The sequence below is a fragment of the Halichoeres trimaculatus genome, unplaced genomic scaffold (assembly GCF_033239565.1).
Source record: "Halichoeres trimaculatus isolate MK-OKI-2021-1 unplaced genomic scaffold, fHalTri1.1 fHalTri1_scaffold_6, whole genome shotgun sequence".
Lineage (NCBI taxonomy): Eukaryota > Metazoa > Chordata > Actinopteri > Labriformes > Labridae > Halichoeres > Halichoeres trimaculatus.
Window position 1 is genome coordinate 32,179,589 of NW_027437184.1, and position 27,564 is coordinate 32,207,152.

The following is a 27,564-nucleotide window of genomic DNA, read 5'->3' on the forward strand; positions in this document are numbered from 1 at the left end:
GTGTAAAGCTGTTTAATTCTAAAATTCAGATTGTTCTCAAAGCAATGCAGCTCTTATGGCAAACATACAGCTTTTGTAGCATACACCAAAGCCCACTAGGTCTGAGGGGCAGGATTTTCTATTTCTTATACAGAACAGAAGTGGAAACCTTACCTAGTTTGGCTCTTTGCACCCTGGGACTGACACCATTACAAACTAGACATTCTCAGAAAAAGAAGCTGTAACAGTGATTAACTTTAGTGTTGTATATCCTGTTGGTCTTAGTCGCAGGAAGTAAAGCCAAAAGTCTTATCACTGCAATCAGTGTATTGAGTTATGTATATTTGTACTAAAAATCAATGTGACCTTGCCACCAGAAACACTTGGAAGAAGTTCATGAATTTTGACCTTGACCCAACTGCAACATATCGAACTGTGCCAAGAGCTGGTACAAACTTAGAGTTTGATGTAAAGGACTTAAATTATCCCTTACAGTGTTAGCATAAAATTTTTAACCTGGGGCACAGAAGTAAAGAGGTTTCTTAAAAAAGTCATTTTGGCTCATCGATCTTGTCAGGAAAGGACTCAAAGACATATTACATGTCAGGAGATTTTAGTTCACTTAAGCATGGTGATAAGTTTATTAAAGAGGAGCTGCTGTGCTTTTTCAATTCTTCATTCTGGTAGCTTCCCATGATCTGTAGCTAATAATAATCCCTAGTTTTCCCTCCCATGTGGTGTTTTAGAAAACCCCTATATCAGCCTCTCTCTAAAGCACTTTGCTTCAGCTGCTGTCTCTTTAAAGCACCCTGCTCCACTAACCCCCTTCCCTCTGATTGGCCAGCCCTCTGAAGGCCTGTTATGGGTGAGGCTATGGGCAGACCTTGGTGTTTGAGGCCCACTCCATCCAATGTATCATTAACCAGTGAAGTGATCCTTATGTGATGACATCATCATTTCAGCGAGTCTTTTGAAGACTTCTTGAAGATTTTGGGAAGATCTCGTGTAATTTTTTTGGACAGAGCATTTTGATCAGTTTACAGATGGATTCAGGGATTTCTACAACATATGAATACGTAGAAGTTTTGAATTCTGCATGTTTAGTATGAACTTCATGTACATGTTGAAATACAAGAGAGCAGATTCCCCCCTCTTTAAATATTTTCCCCTCTTCTTACATGGAGCTTTGTGAAGGTCATAGATGTTGGTAGCGGTCAGAAGCACCTCCTGCGTGTGGCTGTTCATGTGACAGCTCACACTAGTGTGGAATTCAGGCTTGTTTCAGCTGGTGTCCTTATTCACACATGTGTGTGCAAACACTGCCAGCCTCAGACAAGCCCACACAGGTGAACCTGATCCAAAAGTACTCCACGCTCAGCTCCCCCACTATCACCTACCACCACCACCACCACCACCACCACCACCAGCCTCGTCACTGTCAACACCAACTGTGTCCCCATGACAACGCTGTGTGCTCATTCATCTCATTTCCGTAACGCTGAAGTTCACGAGGGGTTTAAACAGCGTTTGTAATGACGCCGTGGAGCAGAGACTGATACGACTTCAAATCAACCATCTGCTGTTTGAATAAAGGATTTGGAGTTGTTGCTGGTTTTCAGCTGCTGCTGGTGATCTGTGCTGTTTGTCAGGAAGTGAGGGGCAGGAAAACAACGCTGACACCTTTTTTTTATTTAATCTTCTGTGAGTGTTTTAACCCTGTAACAGCTCAGAGTGTAAATATAACACAGAGGTGGGGACATGAAGGACATATGGTGTTATTCAGTGAAACCATAGGATACAGGTGTGAATCATAGGAGAGAAAACTGGGGAAAAAACAGTTAAGTGAAAGTCTCAAATTACCACAATATCATAAAAAACAATGAGAAACATGTGGAGATTCACTTTTTGAGCTATGTAGTCTCTTTATTTACAAATCTAACAGATATATGATAATTATGAAGACAGTCTTCAATGGACTAAGACACAGCTAAATGATCAAACTTTATTTATTGCGATGAAAATAAAAGCTGTATTGTTGAAAACACAAAGTATTAGTTTTACAGAACTTCACTGATGACAAAGTGATTTCTAGTCTTGTGTTTGTTTACGTTGGATTAAGTGTCTCTTGATAAAAGAGACAGATTTGGGGATGTGAGGTAAAGTTTATTCAGCCTTGTTTCAAGAGATGTTCCCTGTCTATATATTTTTGTTATCATGGTGAAAAGTGTTTTCCAAAAGAAAATACAACTAAATGAAATGAATTAAGATGTAGTTATTTACATTACATAAGAAAACAATCAACCATTATGATGTAAGGGGAAATCAGAGCTAAATGTAGCTCATGCGGTGACTCCCACTACAGAGTCATGTCTGTTGTTTACACAGTACTGCATGGGACTCCGGGGGAGGAAGGCCATCTAGCGTTGGTTGAGATTTCTCCAGATTCAGAGCACAGTGTTGAACCAATAGACTTTAAAAAAAAAAAAAAAATGGACGTCATATTGCTCGGCTTGAAGTCAGGTCTCCACAAAAACTGCCCCCCCCCTGGTGGCTGGCTGAAGTATAGGTCAAAAAATCTGTCTCTCCAGTCATTCCAGATGAGCTGTGGTCAAACTTTAAAAAATTAATTCACCTCGTAGAAATGTTTCTTAAGTCCGATTGTTGTGGTGGTTTGAAGATATTGTTTGGCTGTCTTGTGTTCAAGTCCTCTTTTTTTCTGAAATGTTTCATTGTCATTAGTTATAGAGGTTAAAAACGAGGTTTTACATTACGTTTCACGATGATTGACAGCTGCCGTTCTTGTATAATTTTTTCTTGAATTATAAAATCTGTCGGAAGGTAGAGTCAAGAAGTGATAAGACTCTTGAAAGGAATTTTTTTTTTCTTCACCTGTCTCCACTCAGATTCTCCCAGAATCCCTCACAGTCTCTACTGCACAGACTCTGGCTACACAACTACTGCCAATGGCTGCGCCTGTGACGGGGGTATTTTGGCTTTAAAACCGTACAATGGCAAATAGTGGAGCCACGCTGTCCACTCTATATACATAACCAAAAGAACAAGATTGCGGCTACAATCGGCTGAAATTAGCTTTCTCCGTAGAGCGTCTGGGCTCAGCTCAGACAGGGTTTGGAACTTAGACATCTGGGGGAGGCTAAGAGTAGAGCCACTGCTCCTCTACATTGAGATGAGCCAGATGAGGTGGTTCGGGCATCTGGTGAGGACGCCTCCTGGACGTCTCCCTGTGGAGATGTTCCGGGCATGTCCAACTGGGAGAAGACCCTGGGGTAGAATAGGGCTGGACGAGTAATTGGATTTTAATCGTGATTTCAATTTTGCCATCTGACAATCATAAAAACAATATAATCGAAGAAAAACAATTAAAATGCCACACAGTGTAGATGTATGCAACTTCCTGTGCTTCAAAGCTCTTATTTGTTCCATGTGCAGCCACAGCGAGTGTGTGTGACTTATGTGTATCAATAATACTGTATGTGCCACTTGCTGGTTCTTTAACGTTGTGTTTAAATCAGTACTGAAGTTTTTGAATAAATGAATAATTGTGTATATTAATTGTGATTTCAATATCACTTAAAATAATCGGGATTCTTATTTTTACCATAATCACCCAGCCCTGGGGTAGAACCAGGACATGGTGGAGAGATTATATCTCTCGGCTGGCCTGGGAACGCTTTGGAATCCTCTCAGAGGAGCTGGTGGAAGTGGCCTGGGGACAGAGGCCACTGGTCTTCACTGATGGCATGGCTGCCTCCGCAACCCCGGACCGCAATAAGCAGTCGAAAATGAGATGACATGACCTGAGTTTGGAGATGTTCCTCCAGGTGTTTTTGTTAGCAGAGGACAAGTTTTTCAGTGTTTTGTTGTTCTAGTCTCAACTTTTTTGAAACCAGCCACTGGAGTAAAGTTTACAGTTGACAAACATTTTCTAAAAAAAAACAAAAACAAACCCTAACACTGATCACTTTCATCATTCAAAATTTCATCCCTCCTCTATTTTTAATTTTTTGAAAGATGTCTAAACCATCAAAATCTGATTTGTCAAACTTTTACCCAGCCTCCAAACTTTTTTGAAGTTGTTAATATTTTTTTTAACTGCTGTCAGTATTGTGCACTCTTTTTATTGCATTCCCAGCTGCCCTGAATCCCCATATACGGCTCAGAAACGAGAACCTTTCTCTCCCAGTCAGTGGAGATCTGTCTGCATAGAGACAAAATGTGAAGCAGTGTTTTCAGTAAAAGCTTTACCTCCAGCTTCTTTTAATTACAGAGAGCATTAAGTGCCTTTAGTTTATTTTAAGAAGAGGTATGACTGTGCTTTTCTGCACTCCGCCTCATTTTTCTAAAATCAACACCGTCATTTATCAGGCCGCTTCGTTGTTTCTGACACAATCTTGTTGCTAAGCAGTTTTAAAACACAAGTAAACAGCTGAGGTGAGGTGGGCACTGACTGTATACCACACACTCCTCTCACTCAGAGTGTGTGTGTGTGGGTGATCTTCACTCACACACACCCTCCTGAGTGAAACATGTGAGTTATACGGTGACAAAGAAAGCACGTAAATATTTTCCTTCCCTTCAGTGATTTCCCGGCTTTCCTGTGCTGCAGATCAGCCGGCGGTTGTTCCATGGGAACTGGAAGCAGTGTGAAGGTATCGGAAAAGGACACTGCCGACCACGAGAGCTTTTGAGGAGAGAAAAGAACATAAATATATTTACTCGAGTTTCCACCGCTGCTGCTGAAGCCTTCTTGTAGGTACATTCCTGCTGATGCCAGCCATGGTTACAGCACAGTTGTGATTTTACGCCTCTGCTGGAACTTTCCAGGTTTCAGATGCAGCGGTCGGGTCGTCAGGGACTCCTGAGGGTTTGAGTCGGACCTGAAGAGATGGAAACCTGCACCAGACTATTCCTAGTAGCAAGTCACGGTTATCCTGCATGTGAGGGGAGACCTATCTGCCAGATTATTATGCAAGACATTCAGATTCTGATTCAGGCTCGTTTTTACCAAATGGAAGAAGAGCTGCGTCTGGCCAAACCAGCTGACCTCCTCATTAGTTTCCATCAACCCTCAATGTTCTTTACCAAATTTATTCATGGCTTTTGAAACTATTAATTGCTTCTTTGATTCTCTGAGTCGCAGTCAGATGGATTACAGATCTTTCTAATATTCAAAGACTGAATCTGCAGTTCCTCCTCCAGCAGATGGAGAGTTTCTGTGGGAGGCTGGATCGGGGAGCAGGAGTCTGTAGGTAGGCGTTTGAAAGCCTCTCTTTTCTGCCCTCGGCCAGTCCTGCTGCAGTGAACCTGTAGCCCCCAGCCGTCTCCCACACAAACACATCACATACTTCTCTCCCCCTCTCTGCCTCTCCCACTCCTGTTCTCTCACAGCCCATGGGTGTCAGACGGAGCGATGTGGAGAAATGCAGATATTGAAGTGCAGGCTATTCAGCTAAACACTGCAGTCTCCTCTTCTTCTTCTTCTCGCCTGTTCTGCGGAAAAATGTCCTGAAGTTTCAGAGTGTTGAGTTAAATCATCCAAAGTGAACACTCAGTGGCCTAGCAGTGTGAAACCGTTTTCAAAAGTTTTCACTCTGAAGTGTGTTACAGAGGAGAAACAGCCTGTCGGGTGTCTCAAAATGTGAGCGAGGAAGAGCAGAAATTCAGCGAGGTGTCCAGGATTAGTCATGTTGAAAAGGCACTGCAGATTCTCTGGGAGCGGGTGTTTTCAGAGTAAATGTCTTGTATAATAACTAGAGAGTACAAAAACTTCATGATCTGTCTATGCAGATTTTTCAGGTATGGATCTATACTTATAGATCTGATGAAGAAATGAAGAATCTTTTCTCATTTTATGCATTGTAAGGGTTGTTTTTCCTGTTTGTCCATAATTTTTTAATCTAGTGACCAGAGAGGCCTCGAGGGCAAAGCATGTCAGAATAAATGTTGATGTCCACCATAAAAAGCTGTGGCGCAGAAGTGAACATTGGCTATGTTTGCATGCAGTCAATTTTCGGGTTAGGGTCAACATCCTAGTTTTTGAAACATGATGACTGCATACATACGTATACAGTGACACAGATATACTAAGAGAAACCTAAAGTTTTGGACTCTTCTCTTTCCCAGAGCATCACTGCTGTGGTGTAAGTAACGCTGTGGTTATTTTTAAAGCTATAGCTATCCATGCAGTACATACTCAACTAACCCAAAACATGTTCGTTAAAATACTGAAAATTAAGTTTGAAACTTGTTTAAGGTCATAAAGTTTATGATTTCACCTCTTTATGTTTACTAACCCTATTGGTAACTAGCATTTTTGCCACATTGCAACCAAGATTATAATAGTTTTGGATTTGTCATTATAGTTTAGTTTTAGTTAGTTTTGACATTTTATTTTCCATTACAGTTTAGTTTTAATTAGTTTTAGAGAAGGCGTTCTAGTTTTTATTTAGCTTTGATTTCTGCAACAAGGCTTAGTTTTAGTTTTTTCATACCTTATTAACCAGGTGCAGGATTCAAAAAGGTCAGAGTAAATATTTTGTCATACTGTTTATTTTCAAGTCCAACATAGTGCTCACTGCTCAGTCAATGCTGATACTGAACTGTTGGCTGCTGCCTTAAACACATGAAAATAATATAAACTTAATATAAAAAATATAAGCATCAATTATGTAAAATAATGTTGACATAAATTACTTAAAAATGATATAAACATAAATTATAAAAAACAATATAATATGAGCTTCAATAAATAAAAACTTGGACTCTGTAACAATAAAGGCAGACTCAAATACAATAAAAACTTGGACTCTGTAACAATCAAACTATTACAGATGCTCTGATTCATTGCTCCACTACGTTTGGTCGCAGCACAGAGCACAGCCAGTCAGTGCAGTAAACAAGCTCGTCCCTATACGTCGCTATGATGGTGGTGTGCGGCACTGACAACTGCCTAAAACTGTCTAAAATTGGTTGGGAAAATGTGTCAGATTAATTTAAATCCTGAAGGCTAATAATGTTGTCAAAAACTATAACTAAGGGAATTTTGTCTATCATTTTAGTTAGTTTCAGTTAGTTTTGTGAACACCGTTTTAGTTTACTTATCGTTTTTGTTTTCTTTTCTAGTTTTTATCAGTTTGAGTTAACTGCAATGTATTTTAAATTTTAGTTTCTTTTTAGTGAACTATTATAACCTTGATTGCAACCACACTCTACTGTGAGCATTGTCACCATAGACTGTGTATTGAATGGACAGTATCGCTCCGTTATTTACAATTGTACGGTTTTAAGGCCAAAATACCCACGCCAGAGGTCTGTACAATAGAGGCCATGAGGGATTCTGAGAGAACCAGAGTGAAGCTGGGTGACAAAAATAACATTTATTTTTTCTTTTGAGAGTCTAATCTCTTCTCAGCTCTCCCTAACCCCACATATTTTATGATCCCTGAAAAATATACACAAGAACGGCAGCTGTCAAAAACTCTTCAGATAAAAAGAGGACTTGAACACAAGGCAGCCCAATAATATCTTTACATCACCACAGCAATCTGATACAAGAAACATTTCTACGAGGTGTTTTTTATTTTTAAGTTTGACCATGGCTCATTTGAAATGACTTAGGAGACTGATTTTTGACCTGTACATTGGTTGGTGTTATTTTAAAGCTGCAGACTAAAATACTGAAAGCTGCAATGTTTTCAGGAAACAAGTAAGGGTGTGTAGCAACACCACAAACTTCTGTTTTTTTGTTACCAGAACTCAACGGTACCAATTTTTGGTACTTTTTAGTGTTTATGTGGTTTTTTTTTGTTGTTGTTTTTTTGATAAAAAAGTATATATTTTTTTCTATTTAACATATTTAATCTTCAGTGTATAAACTTGGAATGCTGTGTCCAAGTTCAGCATGGAAAATCACCTACTCTTCCCTCACAGTCACAAAGATGCATTTAGGTACCTAAACATGGTACCTTTTGATTTTATGTGAATCAGTACTCGGTGCTTTTGACTGAATTCGGTCTGTACCTATAAAGATACCTATAAAGGTACCTATAAAGGTACCCATCTCTACTTGTGCCTGGAGGTTAGGATATTTGGAGGACAACACTGAATTGAGCAGTAAAACATTCTCTGTACAGCTAATTTAGGTATTTCTGGGCATAATGTGCTTTTGTAGTTGGCCTTTTTCTGAAATTAAATTTAGTTTAATTTAAAGTAATAATGAACTGTGTTGGTTTATAATGATGATAGCTGAGGTTGCTTTCCACCAAAACAGATGTTTGAAGTGTCCTGGGTTCAAGATCTGACGTGTTTTCTTTAGCAAAAAGGTTGAAACAGAATTTCACTCTTTAAGATCTTATTCTGGAGGACTGTCTTTACTGCTACCTAAAGATTGGGTCTGTTTTTACCACTTTTGTGATAACAGGATGCATGTAGCTTTAAGTTTTGTTCTCTCTGTCCTTTAACTCTGGATAGGAACAAAAGCATGACGTTAGTCTGGAGTGTTTGAAGCATGTTCCTTCTCTTCTCTGAGATCATTACCGTCATCGTCTTCATCCAGCTCTGCATTTCTCAGCAGCGGGCTCTGTCCTACTGTTAGGGAAGCATTTCCATTAATGTTCATAGTCTGTCTCTTTTTTTTAAAAAAAGAGGAAGCAATAACCATTCTGTTTTGGGGCATTAGACATGTAAAATCTTCTAGTTTGAAATATGAGTTTAATATGCAGGGTGTAATAAGCTGCCTGTTAGGCTGTGGCGGAAACGAAGGGAATATATTTTGTAGATTTAACACAGAATTAATCTGTGTAAATCTGACAGTGTTTCAGACAAGCAAAGAGAGCTGCAGAACGAGGAAAAAAAGGAAATAAATGTTTTTGTCTCCAAACAGCAGTGTATCTCCATCAAGGTTACATCCAGCTGTTGTTTACCTGCAGCTGCATCCTGAGCGCCGACTAAATCTGCCAACGAGTCTTTGCTTGAGTATTTATTCTTTAAGCACACTTTCAGTGGTTGGTGTACGCCAATGATCGCCTGCAGCTACACTTATAAGCACAAATGGGCTGAACAGTATTTAAAACTAGTCTCACATTTGAAGTCGATGTCAAGGTCAGAGGCCAAAATACAACATCTCAGCACTGGTTGCCTAAAGCTGCATTTTTGAGATGTAGATTTCTTCAGTTTGTATCAGGGTATCTAATTTATTTGTTGGTGTTTCTTGTTTTTGTGTCGTTTGTTAGTTGGTGACAAAGTGCCTGCTGACATCAGAGTGACCTCCATAAAGTCGACCACGCTGCGAGTCGACCAGTCCATCCTCACAGGTATTTCTCCTCTTTATATCAGACTCTGAATCTCTCTGCTGCAGGGCTTTCACATAATCCAGACAGAGTTTGCCGCCTTGTTTCTTTATTGCCTGAACTTTGAAAGCCTGAGGTTGTAAGTAACTTTAGTTTCTGTAATAACATCTGTGATCCTCTACCCTTTAAACTGAGAGTGTAACTTTGTTCGGCTAACTTATTGTTGAAAAACGCCGCTGTTTTTTCTACTGAACACCTGTCGCCCTTACAAATCTAATCCTGTTCTCCTCTCTGGTACGATCTCTCCTTTAGGGGAGTCTGTGTCCGTCATCAAACACACCGACCCTGTCCCTGACCCCAGAGCCGTCAACCAGGACAAGAAGAACATGCTGTTTTCTGTAAGTCCATCCCCTGGAGCGGGCTGAGTCATGTGTCTGCCGCCTTCGTTTATTTACTTTATGTGTTATTTGTTTAAGGATCAGTATTTAGCTCTTAAAACAGAAAACACACACACACACACACACACACACACACACACACACACACACACACACACACACACACACACACACACATTTTACTTTTATTGGAAAGTCTCATACGTTCTCTGTTTCCTTTTTTGTCCCAGTTTGTCTACACAGTAGATGACTTTTGATCTAAAAACCACAAAAGACCACACACACACACATGTGAGGACAGTTCAGTTTTGGTTCTTAAAGGGATAGTTCAGTTTTTTTGAAGTGGGGTTGTATGAGCTCTATGTGACCACTAAGGACATTAGATACAGTAGAAAGTTGTCTCCTCTCCCTCAGTAAGACACAAACTGTAATCGATGGTGACGAGGAAATAGACGCTAACAGGGACAGACGGTACCAAATTCAAAGGCTATTTTCTCTGCCTACAAGAACTAAAATCAAAAAGTAATACCACAGTTTAAGAGTACGATACATAAAATATTTTTTAAGTGCATTTAGTCTTCGGAAATATAAACATTTATCTGGACCTAACTAACTCATGTGTCCTTACGCGCAGCACTAGTGCGCTCCGTCCCCCCTCCTCCTTCCAGCTGTAGGGAATGTAAACAAGCTATGCTTCGAGCGCTGGTTTTAGCCTCGTGTAAGTTTGATCAAGTATCGTAATTCTTTTGTTTGTACTCTAAGGATTGTGAGGCAGCGTAGGAAATTCAAAATGAGTGACTATGACAGCGACGATGAAGTTTCATTTACTTTGGAACCAAAAGGATACCTGTATGAACCGGAGTAGCTACACAGAAGAGCTGCTACAGATGGAGACTGAAAGAAATACAGAGGAAACATCCGTGCTGTCATAGTCACTCATATTTCCTCGTCACCATCGATTAAAGTTTGTGTCTTACTGAGGGAGAGGAGACAACTTTCTACTGTATCTAATGTCAATAGTGGTCACATAGAGCTCATACAACCCCACTTCAAAAAAACTGAACTATCCCTTTAACATCACAACACACTGTAGAGGCCTCCATAAGACCACTGGACCACACACCTCACGTTTGAGGAAACAATTCAGATGATATGAGATCTCACAAACCCTGTGTGGCACTGTAGCCCCATTTACATGAGTAGTTTTTCTCAATCTAATCGATCGGATTAAGTGAATCTGATTTGATCTGTGTACATGAAGTTTAACTAAAGAGATCCACATCATGGATCTCTTACATGGCCTTAGCTGAATCCGGTTGTGTTGGTTTTTTTTACCTGCGCATTATGTCACTCTGCCACTACCTGTTAATGCATAAGAGAAGTAGAGGTGCACTTCTTGCTTCCTGTTTCCCTCTGGAAAGATGGATCCAGGTCGTGTTTTGTTGGGGACACTTATTGTGTCCAGTGTTTCTGTTTGTTCACCATTTTTGTTTTTGTTTGGCAGCGTGTTGCTCTGCGTACGACACTTACGTGCCTCTTACGTACTACTGAGTGCAAGCGCAGTCTGAACAATCCACTCTATCAACCCAGTCCGCCCCACTCAGCCACGGTTTCTAGTGGTACTGCTCTGATCCGTATCCGTAAGCTTAATGGAAAGGTTCAGAAATACAGACAGAATGAAAGCAAAGCACGGAAGGAAAGCTCCGTACGTATCTGTATCTGTATGTAACGTTGAGCATCAATTGGCATTTAGTCTTAAGCCCTTTGCACACCAGATGCATATTTTTCACGCAAATATTTCGCACATTATTAATGTTTTTTTTAACCTGCTGTTTTTCAAGGCAAGCTTTCACACCAGCAACGTTCTTTCGCCGAGCGAAATTGCGGCTTTTATTTTTTGGGACTGAGGTCGATTTTTCCAAAGTTTTGCTTGCAACAACATCCGACCAATCAAAATGCTCAAAACGCAGAATAGCTGGTTGCCACGTCAAATACCAAAACATTCAACATTGGTTGTGTTCGTGTCCCAGCACCCGGTGCTTTCTGACAAAAGACTTTAAAACTACAAAGACAACGATTACAAAGATATCGTTTGGAGGAGAATAGCTGGAGAGATTGAATATGACACCTCCAAATTTTGAATGCAGACTAGAGTGACATCCCACCTCCACCCCCTGCGGGTCACAGGAATGGGGGTCTTTCATATTATTTATATTATAACCAGTGTGGTTGCTGTTATAATAACAAGCTTACAGAAGTTTGACACTAGGCACCGAATATTAAACCAAGTAGAACATTGTTATTGAATTTCTGTGTTTGTGAATGTGCTGTTGGCTATTGGTGGAGTATAGACCGTCGTGCAATACGGCTCATTTCAATATCCAATAACATTTTTGTTTTTCTACATAGACGCCTCAATCTACTGCTATTTTAGGAGATGACAGCCCTTAACAAATCACAACAATAAATACTACGTAATAATAAAAAGAAACTCAGCAAATCTTCATCATCAACATTTTGCCTTAAAAAGACAAATTTCCAGATTTCAATCAGATTCAATGGCTCTCTCATTTTTGCCTTAATAAGACATTTCTTAAGAAAATCAAGAGGTAAATACTGCATGGATTTCAGTTTTTGCAGTGTATGCAGAAAATGAGAGAAAAAAAAGAGATGGGCGAATAATTCTGGAAACTGTTCTTCTTTTTTTGATAATGCACTTGTCTTGGTCAAAGTTGTGTTATGTTCACTTTAAGGCCCCGTTTACATGACACCGAAAACCGTCGATTCCGCAAACATTTTGTTGCGTTTTGGCCTTCCATTTAGACGAGACCACGTTGCGTTTTCAGTGAAAACGCAAACTTTTGAAAACGCTCCCCAGAGTGGAAAGATCTGAATCCGCTCCTCCATCCAGCTTCGTGTAAACACAGAGCGGAGCGTCTCAGGGTGAAACGCTGATGTCACCGCATGCGCACTCGCAGTTTCAGGTGAAGGCTCCGCGCTCAGCCACATTTCCAGTTGAGCCAGTAGGTGGCGGTAATGCGCGTTATGGTTGGATTGCCGACCATCTCACCCAACAAAACGGCAGAAAAAGAAAGAACAGAAGAAGTGACTTGTCCTCCTGGAGTCGTATGAACGCGGATCGTTTTCACGCCGTCCTCATGTAAACGCGGGTGGCTTTTGGAAACGCAAAGGAAGAATCGTTGCAGGAGTCTCCCTGTAAACGGGGCCTTAGAATCAAACTTTTTGATTGATGATGCTCCTCCCACTGGTTATTTTGGGTATTACGCTCAGAGGCTGACCTGTCTGACCCGAGGACTGTAGATACGGAACATGTTCGATAGTTGAGTTACCGCGTCTGGGAGGCTCTAATGTAGTCTGGAGCTATAAACAAGCTGTATTGACAAAACATACTTGAGTATTATTCAGACAAATAGTCAGTGACATTAAGCCCTGAATCAGATAACACCCCCAGATTATTGAGGCGGGATGCTCCTCATTGAAAAGACTCCTTTTAACCTCACTGACCTTAAATTCATCATGACTGTTTGTTTTCCTAGTGATCGTACTGTTAATGTCTTTATATGTTTTATCCATGTAACCATGTGTTTGACTCCAGTTTTTATGTTTTCTATCTGAATTTACTGAGCAGCACTTTGGTAAACTTGGTTGTTGTTTTCCTCTGTGCTGCTCTGAATTGGATTGAATCAGACTGGAAGTGTCTTTCTGTGGTTTATTACATAATTTGTTCAGAGAGATGAATTTCCTTCATCATTGAATTTCTGTTTTTAATTTTCTGCCTCACTTCCCAGCATCCATTTCTCTCTCCTCCTTCCGTTTCCCTCAGGGCACAAACATCGCTGCAGGCAGAGCTATTGGTATTGTTGTTGCCACCGGCGTCTCCACAGAGATTGGTAAAATCCGTAACCAGATGGCCGCCACAGAGCAGGAGAAGACGCCGCTGCAGCAGAAGCTGGACGAGTTCGGCCAGCAGCTCTCAAAGGTCATCTCTCTGATCTGCATCGCAGTGTGGGTCATCAACATCGGACACTTTGGGGACCCTGTTCATGGTGGGTCCTGGGTCAGAGGGGCCATCTACTACTTTAAGATTGCTGTGGCTTTAGCTGTGGCTGCGATCCCAGAGGGCCTGCCCGCTGTCATCACCACCTGTCTGGCCCTGGGTACACGGCGCATGGCCAAGAAGAACGCCATCGTACGCAGCCTGCCATCAGTGGAGACCCTGGGCTGTACGTCTGTCATCTGCTCCGACAAGACAGGGACCCTCACCACCAACCAGATGTCCGTCTGCAGAGTGAGTACAGACCACATCTGGAAACTTAAAACTTCTTTAGACCACATGTGACTGATTTTCTCAGAGTGACACGGACAGACAGTTTATTTACCCCTAACAGTTCAATCGCTTCGAGAATTAGAGCTGAATACCCACATCTCCTCACGCCGTCAACGCTCCGTTAAAACCTGCAGCGAATTTCCTCAGAGAAATTGCGTCAGAGTTTACTCTTCATTAGTTTTCATGATATCTGTTTCTGAGATCTCCCCCTCCCGTTTTTCTTTCTTCGTTCTCACTCAGCTGAGGCCTGAAGAAGAGGATCAGAAAATCCTGGAAGTGTTGTAACGTTTGTGTGTGTGTGTGTGTGTGTGTGTGAGGCAGGTTTGAGATAACAGCTGCTGGAGTAGTACAGGCTGGCATGACCCAGCAGCTCTCAGAGGTATCACCAGATCAGATCAAAACACACACACACACACACACACACACACACACACACACACACACACACACACACACACACACACACACACACACACACACACACACACAATCACAGGGAAGGTTTCCAAAATGTCATGCAGACTCAACAAACACAATAGAGTCGATGTTTCTCACAGAAACGTGCCAGAAGTAATTTCTTATTTCCCTATGAATATAACTTTATCAGTAATCAAACTGGGTGCACTTGTAGAAGTAATTAAAAAAAATGATATAAAAGTTGTTTTCCCTGTGCTGACTCCTTACAACCAAACACAAAGAAGTCAGGCATATGCAGTAGGATATTTCATAACCTGAGTGTGTCACTAAGTGACCACTAACAAGCCTTAAAAACAGCAGCGTCGCTGGGTTTAGATCATTTCCTCAACCTATGTACAGTAGTTAGTAAGTGTCAGACCAATTACAGAAACAACTAGGGATGCACGATATTATCGGCACAATATCGGTATCGGCAGATAAAAGCTTAAAAACACGTTTATCGGTATCGGCAGATATGAAAATTTCTGCCGATATGCACAGCCGATAATGTGCTGTTCAGTTAGCATTATTATTATTTTCCATCTGAAAAATAAGCTCCTTAAATAAAATGTAGCACTTCATTTATTTGCATTGCAGAGCTCTGTGTCTGTCACCAGGTTGTTACAGTAGCTCTAAAATAATCAAATGCAACTTGGTTATGTTTAAAAATGCATTGTACATTTAAAGTTCATGTGATCTAAAGAAACTATTTTTCTGTATTTCAATACTGAATGTGTTGAGTTTGAAAAAATAATACATTTCTTATTTATGGTAAAATCAAATATCTTTTGTCTTGTTTTATGTGTGTTTCTTAAACAAATAAGACCGTCACAATAAGAGTAACATATAAATCCCAGTACAGGATAGACTTAGCTTTCTTTACAGTGAAAAAAAACAAACAAACTTGTGATTATCGGTATCGGTATTGGCCAAAAGGGGTTCCAATATATCGGCATATCGGATATCGGCAAAAATCCAATATCGTGCATCCCTAGAAACAACAGCATGACTGGGAATGTCTCAACACAACACACAACATGACACAACACAACACAACACAATACAGCACAACACAGCAAAACACAACACACCACAACAGAAGTTTAAAAAGGTCTGTTTTTCCAGTGGACACAGAAAAGTTGTGACAGTAAACGATTGTCTTCCTTTTTTGACTTCATCTATGATAAATACAGCTTCACCTTGCGATTTCCTTTATGGTACATTTATTTTTATATTTGCTTATAATATGTCATCTTACATTTAGGATTATGATTCAGTTTGCCATAGCGTTAGCAGTATAGCTACATTTATCATAGCTGAAGTTAAAAAAAGAAAACAATCATTTACTAACTTTCTCACATTTTCTGTGTCTGTTGGGATAACTGACCTCCTAACTTGTGTTGTGGCTGCACTTCCGTTGTCTTGTAGCTTTTGAATGAATTTGCAAAATAATTTCTATCAATTTTTGGTTTACAACATCTCCAGACTAGCATTTGTGTCTGTTGAGTCTCAGTTTAACTAAAAGAAGTACCTTTAGAAATTTAAATGAAAAAAAGGAAACCAACACTTTTTTTTATTTACTTCAATGGTTGGTTTTAAGTGTGCCGGTGTCATGACACAGATTTGCAAAAAATGCCAACTTTGACAAAAGTGTCCTTAAAGGCTCTGTGAGGAGTTTGAAACACGTACACTGAAGGTCCCTTTGATGACACCATGCTGGCCAGCAAAGTTAAGCTGTGAGATCTGTCTTTTTTCTAGAAGAAAATTATTTCTGGGGTTTATGATGTAGTCACTTTTTCAGATAGAAAAAGGAGGCCAGAGCCAAAGAAAACTCAACAGGAGAGTGATAGAGCACGGGCTAAAACACGGGTTAAACTGTTTGTGCTAATGTTGATTCCAACCCACAGTCAGCAGTTATTCTGCAGTGGCCTGTTTAAACTTGAGAGTCTATCAATAAAATGAAGAGTGAGGTTTCATTAGCTCTGCTTGGTAGAGGCCACATTTCAAACAATAGCTCTAAATAACAACAAATAAATACGTTATCTCATCACTTTGCACCCTGGGAAAAGCTGTCTTAAACAAAGAAAAGCAAAGATCAAAAGAAGATCTGTTCTCCAAAACAAACGCACGCCTTGGCAAGATTCATGTTTTCACTTCAACGAGTGATGGAGCTCATGGGAAACAAAGTCTTTATCCCTGAAGAATACTCCTGATTCTGGCCACAGGTGTTGATGTAATCAAAGTCACAGAGATAGTCTTTACTGAGCCTTTAAGAGGAGAGGGAAAGCATCTTTGAAATGTTCGCTTGAAGAAAAGTATACATTTTCGATCTGATTTAATCTGTGATGTCGCGATGCTCTTGCTCTTCATTTGATCTGTTTTTCCTGAATGCACTTAAACTCTGAAAAAAGAAGGAAACAACTTTTCTGAATCTGGAATTTTAAATATAGATCCTACATTTTGTGTCAGACCAGGAATTGTGATTAGCTCCATATTTAACAGTAAAGACTTTGTGTCAATCAGTCTGTGTGTGTGTGCAGTATGTGTGTGTCCACTTACAGCCTGCCCTGTTATTCTCTGTGAATGTGAACGCTGACATTGACGTATGTCCTGGAACATTTTGCAGGTTTAAGCCTGTAAATGACCTATATTTAACTTAGACGACAAACAGAAAGATCTTATCCCAAACTATTCATGAGTATTTTCTCCAGCAAATAGCCTCGCCCTTTCCTTTCTCTGCTGATGTGTGTGTGAGTGCGTGTTTAAGTTTTGCTTGCTCAAAGTCTTTGCTCCAGGCACAGAGTAAATGCCAGAGCTGCTGTTTGTCTTGGCTCCTGTCTGAAACTCCAGCTCTACTCTCACACATGCACGCACAGTCACACACAGTCACACACACCTAATCAGTTAACACCTCCTTTCCTAACATCCTCCAGCTCACCTCTCACCTGGGCTAATGATCTTGCAGGTTAGCTGCCAGTATGAGCAGGGAAGCTCCTGGATGATGTCCACATGACGCTGGTATCTCAGGACAGGAGCTGGCATCTGTAAAACGCATTTAGCCTGAACAGCCACCAACAGCGACAGCACCTTTAGCAGCAGCAGCATGAGGCTCTGTATGTCTGTCTGTCTGTCTGTCTGTCTGTCTGTCTGTCAGCTGTGGGTCAAGAACCAATAATTTCCTAGAAACATTAAGTCATGAAAACACAATTTCTGTAATTGCTTCTAACTTTAATTCAGAGAAATAATTGAAAGTCAGCGTTCAGTGGAAGTGGCCAATGATTATTGTTTCCTGTGCCTGAGTATTTCACCTGATAGAGTTTGTTTCATTAAGTCCTTATCACTGCGAACTCTCTGCAGCGCGTCGTCTCATCTTTCTCCCTCCGTCCGTGTTTTCTGCCTATCTATGGTTACTCTTATCTAATAGAGGTAAAAACTTATAATCGTGTTCTTGACAGTTTAATAACTCTGCTCCAGAAGCCGTGGTACATTGTCCTTTTTTTTGCATCACCTATGTATTTACATAAAGGTTAAATGAATGTTTGACATCAGGACATTTCAGCTGTGGGATGGAAAGTGTATTTATCTAAGGAGGGATGGGTGGAATAACTGGGTGTGAAAGTAGGAGCTGCCTGTCGATCAGTGTGAACGGTGTGAATCTGTCCCTCACAGGGGAATCTAATGTGATCCAAACCCCTGACAGAATCAGGCCTTATTCATTCATCTATAAAACAATCCCATCTAGTCTGTTATAACACGAAAGAGTCACATGTAACTATAAAACCACGATCAACTGCATTTCATAAAAGGAAAAAGGTTAGAGTTAGTTGTTTCAAAATTTGGGGTTGAAACTTGAGGTATATCAGTAAAATTTCTTCTTCAATCTTGTTTGTTATTATTTCTCCCTCTGAGACTGTGTTACCAAATCCTCAGCAAGGGAAGTCGCTGCTGGCTGTCCTAAAAATCACTCAAAGTGGCTGAATTGAGCCATAACCCTAATTAACACAATTAACAATGTGTGTGTGTAATTATAAAGGATGCTGTAGGAAAGAGGGATAACACCACAGGGGAGACAAAAAAGTGAATGAGAAACAGTCTTAATATGTTTCCAACTACAAATAACCTGCTACTATATTGTTAGCCCAATAGCATTGTTCCTTAAGTCATGTTTCAAGGTTTTCAGAAAATAAGCAAAACCACATTTATTATGTACATTTATTTGTCTTTCATAACCCTTAAAAAAAAAAAAAAAAATATATATATATATATATATATATATATATATATATATATATATATATATATATATATATGTGTGTGTGTGTATATGTGTATATATATATATATACACACATATACATATATATACACATATACATATATATATATATATATATATATATATATATATATATATATATATATATATATATATATATATATATATATATATATATATTATTAACATTTCTTTGACTCTTCAATCAAATTTTGAAGCTTACAAAATAATAATTTAAAGGTTCATACTGTCTTGTCAGCAGCTGGCAAGTGAGTGAGTAGTGTCCCAAATGTTGTTTCAATTTAGCTGATGTAGTGGACTAAATAGTCATCTAATTCACTATATAGTGAGTAGGAAATGAGTGAGTGATTTCGCATACAACCACAGTCTAATTATTACCTAAGTCCGATGACATTTGCAGACCTCTAAAGTGAGATGTTACCAAAAATAAAGCTATTAAAAGTTTTTTTTTAACTGAATTGATTCGTTTGAGGACAGCTGTTGCCTCATCTCTATCCCACTGCACCAAAATGATTTGATGAACTTTTATCTGAAGCAAGAAATTGTGATCTAATCTCTTTTTTTTTTGTTGTTGGAAAATAATTAACCCACCTTTAGAATGTTTACTGCATGTTTTAACACTAACTCTGGCATCCTTTTTTTTCACTACTGCAACAATTTCAGACTGTGCTGATTATTCCAAATGCTCACACTGCAATAACACTGACGCTGTGAGTTACTGTACAGCCTGCCTTATTACCATAAGATCTCAGCCTTTAAGTCTAACTCCTGGTTTTCGTGTGGATTATTAGTGATGCTGAAGCTGGCTCTCCTGCAGACAGCACTTTGTGAAAAAAAAGAAAAGGAAATAACTTGAGACCTTCTGTTTGCTCTCTTTTTCTCTGCGTTTCTCTTTTTCTGAGTGTGCGTTTTGTTATCTGGCTGTTTGGGAATGATGCAGTTGGTATCAGAGGACTGCATTTCTCACACAGCACATTAGTATTCTTGCAGTTCCCAGTGAAAGCTCCTCCTTCCTCTCTCCCCTGAGTTGACTTGTAGTGTGTGTGTGTGTGTGTTTCTGTGCCTGTGTGTGTGTGATTAATGCGTAGCAGCAGGGAGTTCCCTCTAGCAGGAGGGACATGGAGTGGTGATCTCACTGCAACCCTGAAATCCTCTCAGACAAAAAAAGAGCAAGGCAGGCTGACGCGGGTAAATATTGACCTTCTGCTTCCCTCTTTACGCCCTGACCGGCTGCTCTCTGCTCTCTGGAGGGAGATAAGGGAGTGAGCACACACTCATGCAAAGAAAATCAAACTTCCGCTTTGCAGCTTTTTTCATCACGGTGTTTCCTGGAGATAATAATTCTGGTTATTTCTTAACTTTTTGTGCTCATAGTGTGCGTAGACCTCTTTGGTTTTATGAGCTCTACTGTGGAAAGGTTTAAATCATTCACATTAATGTTTACCCAGGCTCATCCATGTGTGATATTCTTGGTGCTGCTCCATGTGTCTCCCCTGCCTCAGGGGTTGCCCCATATATCCACAGGATTTCCAGGGATTCCCCTCTGTATCCTGCTGACAGTGACTCTGCACTTCCCCCTTCACCCTCTACAAATACACACAAACGGAAATAGACTTGCGCACACATTAAGAGGGTTACTTTTCATTAATCCCCACGTAAGCTCAAAGGGAAGTGAGCATGAGGACACAAACTTGTGCCACCGCCGCTGTCTCACATGGATCACACTGTGCCTTGTTTCCTTGGAGACTGCAGCGGATTAGATAGTGAAGGAAAACTGACCTCAGATGAAAGGACAGGCTTATTTTGTTCCCCCAGCCTTGCTGTGAGGGAGCTTTTGTGGAAGTTTCTGTGTCCCTGAGTTGTCAGTGTAGATTTTGGCAGAGGAAAGGGGAACTGAGATGTCAAAGCAGGAGAACTTGTTTTCAGTGGGGTTTTATTGTTGTTTGAAAGCAGATTGATCATCCAAACTGAGTGATTCAGAAGTCAGACTGGCTGTTGAACACTGAACTAAAATTGACTCAAAAATTAGTTTTTCATTTTCAGATTTGATGGCAGCTTATTGAAAAGAAGTCTGGTTAAATATCACATCAGACAGAGTGAAGAACTACTTCGACACAAAACAGATTAGTGGCTGATTAGATTTGCTATCCTCAAAGAATTGTTTTGATAAGAGCTTGTTTTAACTTGTTTTTTTTTCTGGCACGTTATTAACAAGAGGGGACAAGATCCTGTCATGCATCAAAAATGAATTGCCCAGAATAAATAATGCTCCATCCAGTGTTTTTTTTGTCACATGTGCATTGTTTTGAAGCAGAAACCTCTAATGAAGAAGTGCTAAAGTTGCAGTTCTTTAACTGTCCTCTTGAGGCAGGCTCAAAAAGTCATTGAGACTCCATCACCCCCTGGTTAAATTGCTAATTTAATAGACCATGTCTCTATCTGTTCACATTGTTCAGAGAGACTTTTTTTTCTTACCAATTTGTACTGAAGATAAGGGATAGATGAGTGCCGGTATCAGGTATCGGTGCTGATACCAGCCTTATTTCAAGGTATTGGTACCTGCGAAGCTTGCTGATACCAGCAGCTGATACCCAAGGCAAAAAATCTTATGCCTAGTAAGTCCTCCTTACCAGTAGTTGGTGCTACATTGTTACGGTTTGATACCACGACAAATGTGTGTCAGGTCCTGTTCAGACAACATGAATGAACCACAGAGAGTTAGGAGTTAAACTGTTTAATTTTGTATTTCAGTGTATTTTGAAAAATTACTAAAACTCTGACAGTTGTAAGCTGTGTTTTTTATTTGGGACTTAGTGTCAGAGTGACTGTGCCGTCTTTGCTCAAAATAATTTGTCATTATTAATGAAGTTTTTTGTATCAAAGTATTAGTGGTATCAGTGTTCGGTTTCGGTGAGTACTCAAGAGGGAGTACTTGCTAGAGGTATGCAAAAATTTTAACATGGCAATATATCATGATACTTTGACCCGTGATAAAATATCAATATATTTTAACTCTTGATATCAATATTTTTGTGAAAATTCAAATTCATATTTTAGGTGAGTTGGAAGTACAATATGTCTTCCGCACCTCCACTGCTGTAGATGGTGCTGAAGAGCTACTCCACTGTATCTTGTTCATAAACTGTATTATTAATTTAGATAGTTTAAAATCATGTTAAGTTTAGTTGTTATAATAATCATAGTCATGTTTTTTCACAAGTAACATTGGTTACACCAAGCGTAAGTTCACCATCAGTTCCACCAGCTGCCCATGTCTTTCACCTAATTTTTTTTTCTCATAAGTTTAATGCCACAGACTTTCATTATTTCAAACAAAAAACATAAAATAGAATTTGTTTTTCCAATCACATAGTTAACTGTCAACAACATCCCAATATATCATAATATTGTGATATTATTGTATTGTACTTGTGACCCAGGTATTGTGATGTGTATAGAATCGTTTGGTTCTTGCCAAAACTTACCCCTAGTACTAGTACTTGTATTGATCTGAAAAAAAAAAGTGGTATTGAACATCCCTACAGAAGATGTCAAGGCTATAAGTTGGGGGCGTGGCTGACTTGACTGGCAGATGGGAGCATCATAGCCTGGTCGTTAAACGCCACCTCAACTCTGTCTCTTACGAGGTTGAGAAAATAGTAAAATTAAGACAGCGTTTCTATCATATCAGCCCTTCTCTGGGCTTCTTTGCTCCATATCTGAAACCATAGGTGGGATAAGTCTTTCCTTATTAAACACATCTCAGGTTGTTTGAGTGAATAACTCCTGCATACACACAAATATAAACTGTGCAGGTGCAGGATTTGAAATATTTGGGATCAGAAGTGTAACAGTATCTGCCAAACAAACAGAATTGTTTAGTCCTGCAGCATCTCGAGATCTTGGGGTGTACACCAAAGATCAGTCTGTAAGGGATAAAACAGACATGTAATACACCACAATGCAATATTCAAACCCATGAACAGTCATCTAATCCAATTGATAAACTGTCCCTCTAACACCCTCGTAGTTGCTTTACATGATCAACAGCTCGGTCTATTTTTCTCTCATTGGTGTTCTAGCAAAAAAAAAAAAATTCCGTCTGTCTGAAACGCTTCATTTAACTGCTGTCTCTTTAAGACTCCCAGCTCCACAAACCCGCTTCACTCTGATTGGCCAGCCCTCTGGAGGCTCGTCAGGGTTGGAGATATGAGCAGACCTTGATGTTTTAGGCCCTCACCTACCATGTGTCATGAACCAGTTAGGAGATCCTTATGCCATGACCTCATCTATGGAGTTAGATTACTGCCAAAACCTCACAAACACAAAAGACTGTGTTTTATTTGCGGCCAGTGATTCACAAACAAACTGGGTGTGATTTGCAAAAGCAAAACATAATTCACAACTAATGTATTTAGTTTTATTAGTGAAAAAAAAATATCTCTCCAACAAATACATCTTGCTTCACAAATACAGAAAAATGTATTTTCACTTAAATAAAAATATCCTTGAGGCACAAAAATAAAATCTTTCAAGTACACAAAAAAATATTGTTCAAGATTTAATTTTTTCTTCTGGAGTTCAAATAAAATCTGCAAGTAGGAGAAAAAAATCTGCAAGTAGGAGAAACAGTTTTGACATGATTCTACCACATCACGTGACTTTTGGCACCATCTTCCCGCCGTCACGTGACTTTTGGCAGTAACTTTCCGCCGTTCTGATCCGCATCCGCAGGACTTGGATTTATTCATGAACGCCAGCACACGACTCGAGCAATGTTATGCAATGTGCGCGACACAACAGCAGGTGGCACTGTTGATGCTGTTAGACCATAGATCTATATCATAGATACGGCAAGGAGCCCAGGAAAGAGGGCAGCAGCCAACAGATGAATTTGGGACCATGGTTGGTGAAGTTTTTGATTTTACTGGCATTTCCTCCGTTGATAAATGTAATTTGCGGCACTGCCGGAACTAACCTATCGAGCCAACTTAACCTTATTCCTGTTTTCTCACCAAATAAGTCTTGTTGGCCGCGTCAGTCGCCTCATGTGTTCATGAAATGACTCAAACTGGATCACTCACTCAGTGACATCCATAGACTGTAAACCTCAATATGATAAACATGGACGCAGCGGTTTGAACACTATCAGGGTATCATTCGTTCATTCCATATCCGTTTTAGAATCCAAAATTGGAAAATGGATAACGACTTAATCCGTGTATGGTTCGTTCTTTCGTTATTCTGTTTCAAAACAAAATCAAAAAAACGAAAAAGACTGACTTGTTTTTTCTTTTGCAAATCACACTGAGTTTGTATGTGAATCACTGGCCGCAAATCAAACACAGTTTTTGTGTTTGTGAGGTTTTGGCAGTAATCTAACTCCATACTCATCTTTTCAGCAAGTGTCATGAAGATCTTGGGCTATTTTTCAAAACTGAGCATTTTGATCAGTTTACATGCAGATTCAGGGATTCAACATATGAATATTTAGAGATTTGAAAGTCATTGCACATTTAGACTGAACATCTAGCTTTGTTACTTTATATACATGTTAAAATATTGGAAAGCAGAAATATTCTTTACCACAAGCACCATCAAAGCCCTAAAGTAAGTCAAAGCTGACGGCTGATGGGCTTTTAATTTGCAAACATAAAAACAGCTCCTGTTTGTAAAGAGTTGATAGTAGTTCTGACTAAGATGAAAGTGTATCATAAAAGGCCATTTGATTTCCTTTAACTCCTCAGCCTACTTCACACGGCTGACTGTTATACTTTGCTGAAAATAAATTACATTTTCACCAAACAGCAGAGCTCTCAACTCTTCTTTTAAAGCCGTTTTTTTTGTGTGTGTGTTTACAGCATCGAGCCATAGAAGTGCCTTTAGAAGTCTTTGTAAATGGAACAAAAAGCTTAAACTCTCTGTTTCCTTTCTCTTTTTATTAAAATGTTGATAATGTTGAAAAAAATAGTTTAATGTCTTTACTGAAGCTTTAATCTCAGACTCTCTGATCTTTACTCAGTCTAACAGTAATAGCTTCAAAGTAGCCTTCATTAGCCGATTGACTGTTGTCATCTGGTCCCTGCTCAGGGTAGTTAAGAAATAATTACTCCATTAAAAGGCTAAAACATTCCTTTGAGCTAAAAGGGCCAAAAGCTATGTCTCATCTGAAGTGTGTCATTGATTATCTGATTCTTTTTAAACAGACGGTAAATCAGCTTCAGAGAGACGGACGGAAGAATCGAGACAAGTTTAACCAAGCAGCTGCTCCATTAATTCTCCAATCAGTCAGACTTTATTCGGTCTCAGATTGAGTTTAAACGAGTCGTAGGGGAGTTTCCCTCTTTGTGTGTTAGCTGAGGAAAGTTGAAAAATGCTGTGTTTCATTCTAGTGAGCCACTGGTCACAACGCTCCTTGTTTTCATCACTAAATTAGCATTAGCCGTGCATCATGGACTATTCCTCCTGAGGGAATTTCCCCGAGAAGATCTGCAGACGAAGCAGATCCTCGGACAGCTCTGAGACTCCAGCTCCCTCTCATACTCCCTCTGACTTCTCCTTTGTTTTTGAGCAGTTTAATGGAGCGTGTGTGGCAGTTTGAGTGACTGATGGAGCTTTACATTCAGACATGTTAGCTGTGCAGTTCCCCTGTGGTCTGCGTGTTGAGAATGTCTAATCAGGAAATGTGTTACTTTATAGTAACTGTTGCAAAAATGAACGTCCTGACTCATTTTTCAGCTTTTTCTTGATGTTTAAAGTAGGGCTGGGGGATATATCGAATATACTTGGATGTATTGCAGGGTTTTGCACGTGAGATGTATAAAATGACTATATCGCAATCATCGAGTATACACAGCGACCTAAATGTTTTCAGAAAAATTCTCCTGTGCTTGCATGTTTTGGTATTAGGAGAGGAGAGAAGAAGTCACTTGCACGTCTCATCAGTCGCAGGTTGGGGTTTCTTGGGGCTTGTTTTCGAAAGTGTAGTTGCTTATTTGGGTTTGATTTGCTGGCTGTATGATCCCCGATTCTCTCCCAACTCTCCACAACGAGAAACAAACGCATCATGTTTTTGAGTTTCACTTTCGCTTTTCTGCGCACTCTGCCCCCCCTCCCCTGCCTGCCGTTCAGTCACGGCACTCAGCTGTGCACTGCCCGAAACATGACGGCAGATGAGTTTGATGCTATTTTACAGTTGAATACTAAAATACTGCAAGCTTGGATATTATCAGTAGACAAACCCAACTCCAGTACAATTTGACAAGACCCCAGGCTCAAAGACAGAAGTCATCAGAGTCCTTTCAGCATGACCAACATCATCCAGGTAGCTGATTTATGGAAATAAAAGTAATATTATCTCCAACTTTAGTTCATGGTATTTTTAAATTGTGATATAATATAATATAATATAATATAATATAATATAATATAATATAATATAATATAATATAATATAGGGATGCAAGATATTATCGGCACAATATCGGTATAGGCTGACAAAAGCTTAAAAACATGTTTATCGGTATCGGCAGATATGAAAATTTCTGCCAATAGGCACAGCCGATAAGGTGCTATTCAGTTAGGATTATTATTATTTTCCATCTGAAAAATATGCTCCTTAAATAAAATGTAGCACTTTATTTATTTGCACTGCAGAGCTCTGTGTCTGTCACCAGGTTGTTACAGTAGCTCTAAAATAATCAAATGCAACTTGGTTATGTTTAAAAATGCATTGTACATTTAAAGTTCATGTGATCTAAAGAAATTATTTTTCTGTATTTCAATACTGAATGTCTTAAGTTTGAAAAAATAATACATTTCTTATTTATGCTAAAATCAAATGTTTTTTGTCTTGTTTTATGTGTGTTTCTTAAACAAATAAGACCGTCACAATTAGAGTAACATATAAATGCCAGTACAGGATAGACTTAGCTTTCTATACAGTGAAAAAACAAACAAACTTGTGATTATCGGTATCTGTATCGGCCAAAAGGGGTTTCGATATATGGGCATATCGGACATCGGCAAAAATCCAAAATCGTGCATCCCTAATATAATATAATATAATATAATATAATATAATATAATATAATAATATAATATAATATAATATAATATAATATAATATAATATAATATAATATAATATAATATAATATAATATAATATATAATCAGCCAGTTGAGTAAATCTGAATGAATTCGTTTCCTGGAACAAAAAATATGTAACTACATAAAGTTTGGTTTAAAACAAAAGGTTTGCTAAACTTAACCTGATTGAGATTTCCCCTTTTTCTGCTCTTAAATTTTAAAAATCCAACTAAACGGTCTGCTTGAATACTAATGTCATTTTATGCATCAAATTGTTGGATTTAACACTAATGTTGTGATTCAGAGGAGAAATCAGAATATCAAGATACATATTGTGTATCAAGATATAGCCTAAACATATAGAGATATTGGATTTTGGCCATGTCCTGCAGCCATAGTTTAAAGCTGTTATACCTCACCACTGTGAATAGCACTGAATATGTCAAGAAGCAGCGGTTTGATTTTCAGTGTTTTCACCATGGACTTTAAAAGATATGGGCGTAGTCTCTGTGACATCAGCTGTTGGATTTTTAAAAAGGAACAATGAAGCACAAAGATGAGGGTTGCCATGTTGGAAAAGCTGACTCTTACTGGATAACAGAAACAAGCAAAAGGGTGGAGATGAGGCCTTTACTGTGCTGCTTTGCCAACATCTACAATGTGCTGACCCATCTGTCATATAAACCTAC

The 27,564-nt window shown here is 39.3% G+C and overlaps 1 protein-coding gene across 2 annotated transcripts in view; it reads left to right on the top strand.

The window, feature by feature from the left end:
- The window catches only part of atp2a3 (ATPase sarcoplasmic/endoplasmic reticulum Ca2+ transporting 3), a 111,448-nt gene that overhangs the window by 48,477 nt on the left and 35,407 nt on the right, over window positions 1-27,564 (top strand). For both annotated transcript variants that reach the window (XM_074671466.1, XM_074671465.1), the window contains exons 6-8: window positions 9,231-9,311; window positions 9,600-9,685; window positions 13,530-13,994. In XM_074671466.1, coding sequence (XP_074527567.1) covers window positions 9,231-9,311; window positions 9,600-9,685; window positions 13,530-13,994 — 632 coding nt within the window. The remainder of the gene's footprint in view (window positions 1-9,230; window positions 9,312-9,599; window positions 9,686-13,529; window positions 13,995-27,564) is intronic.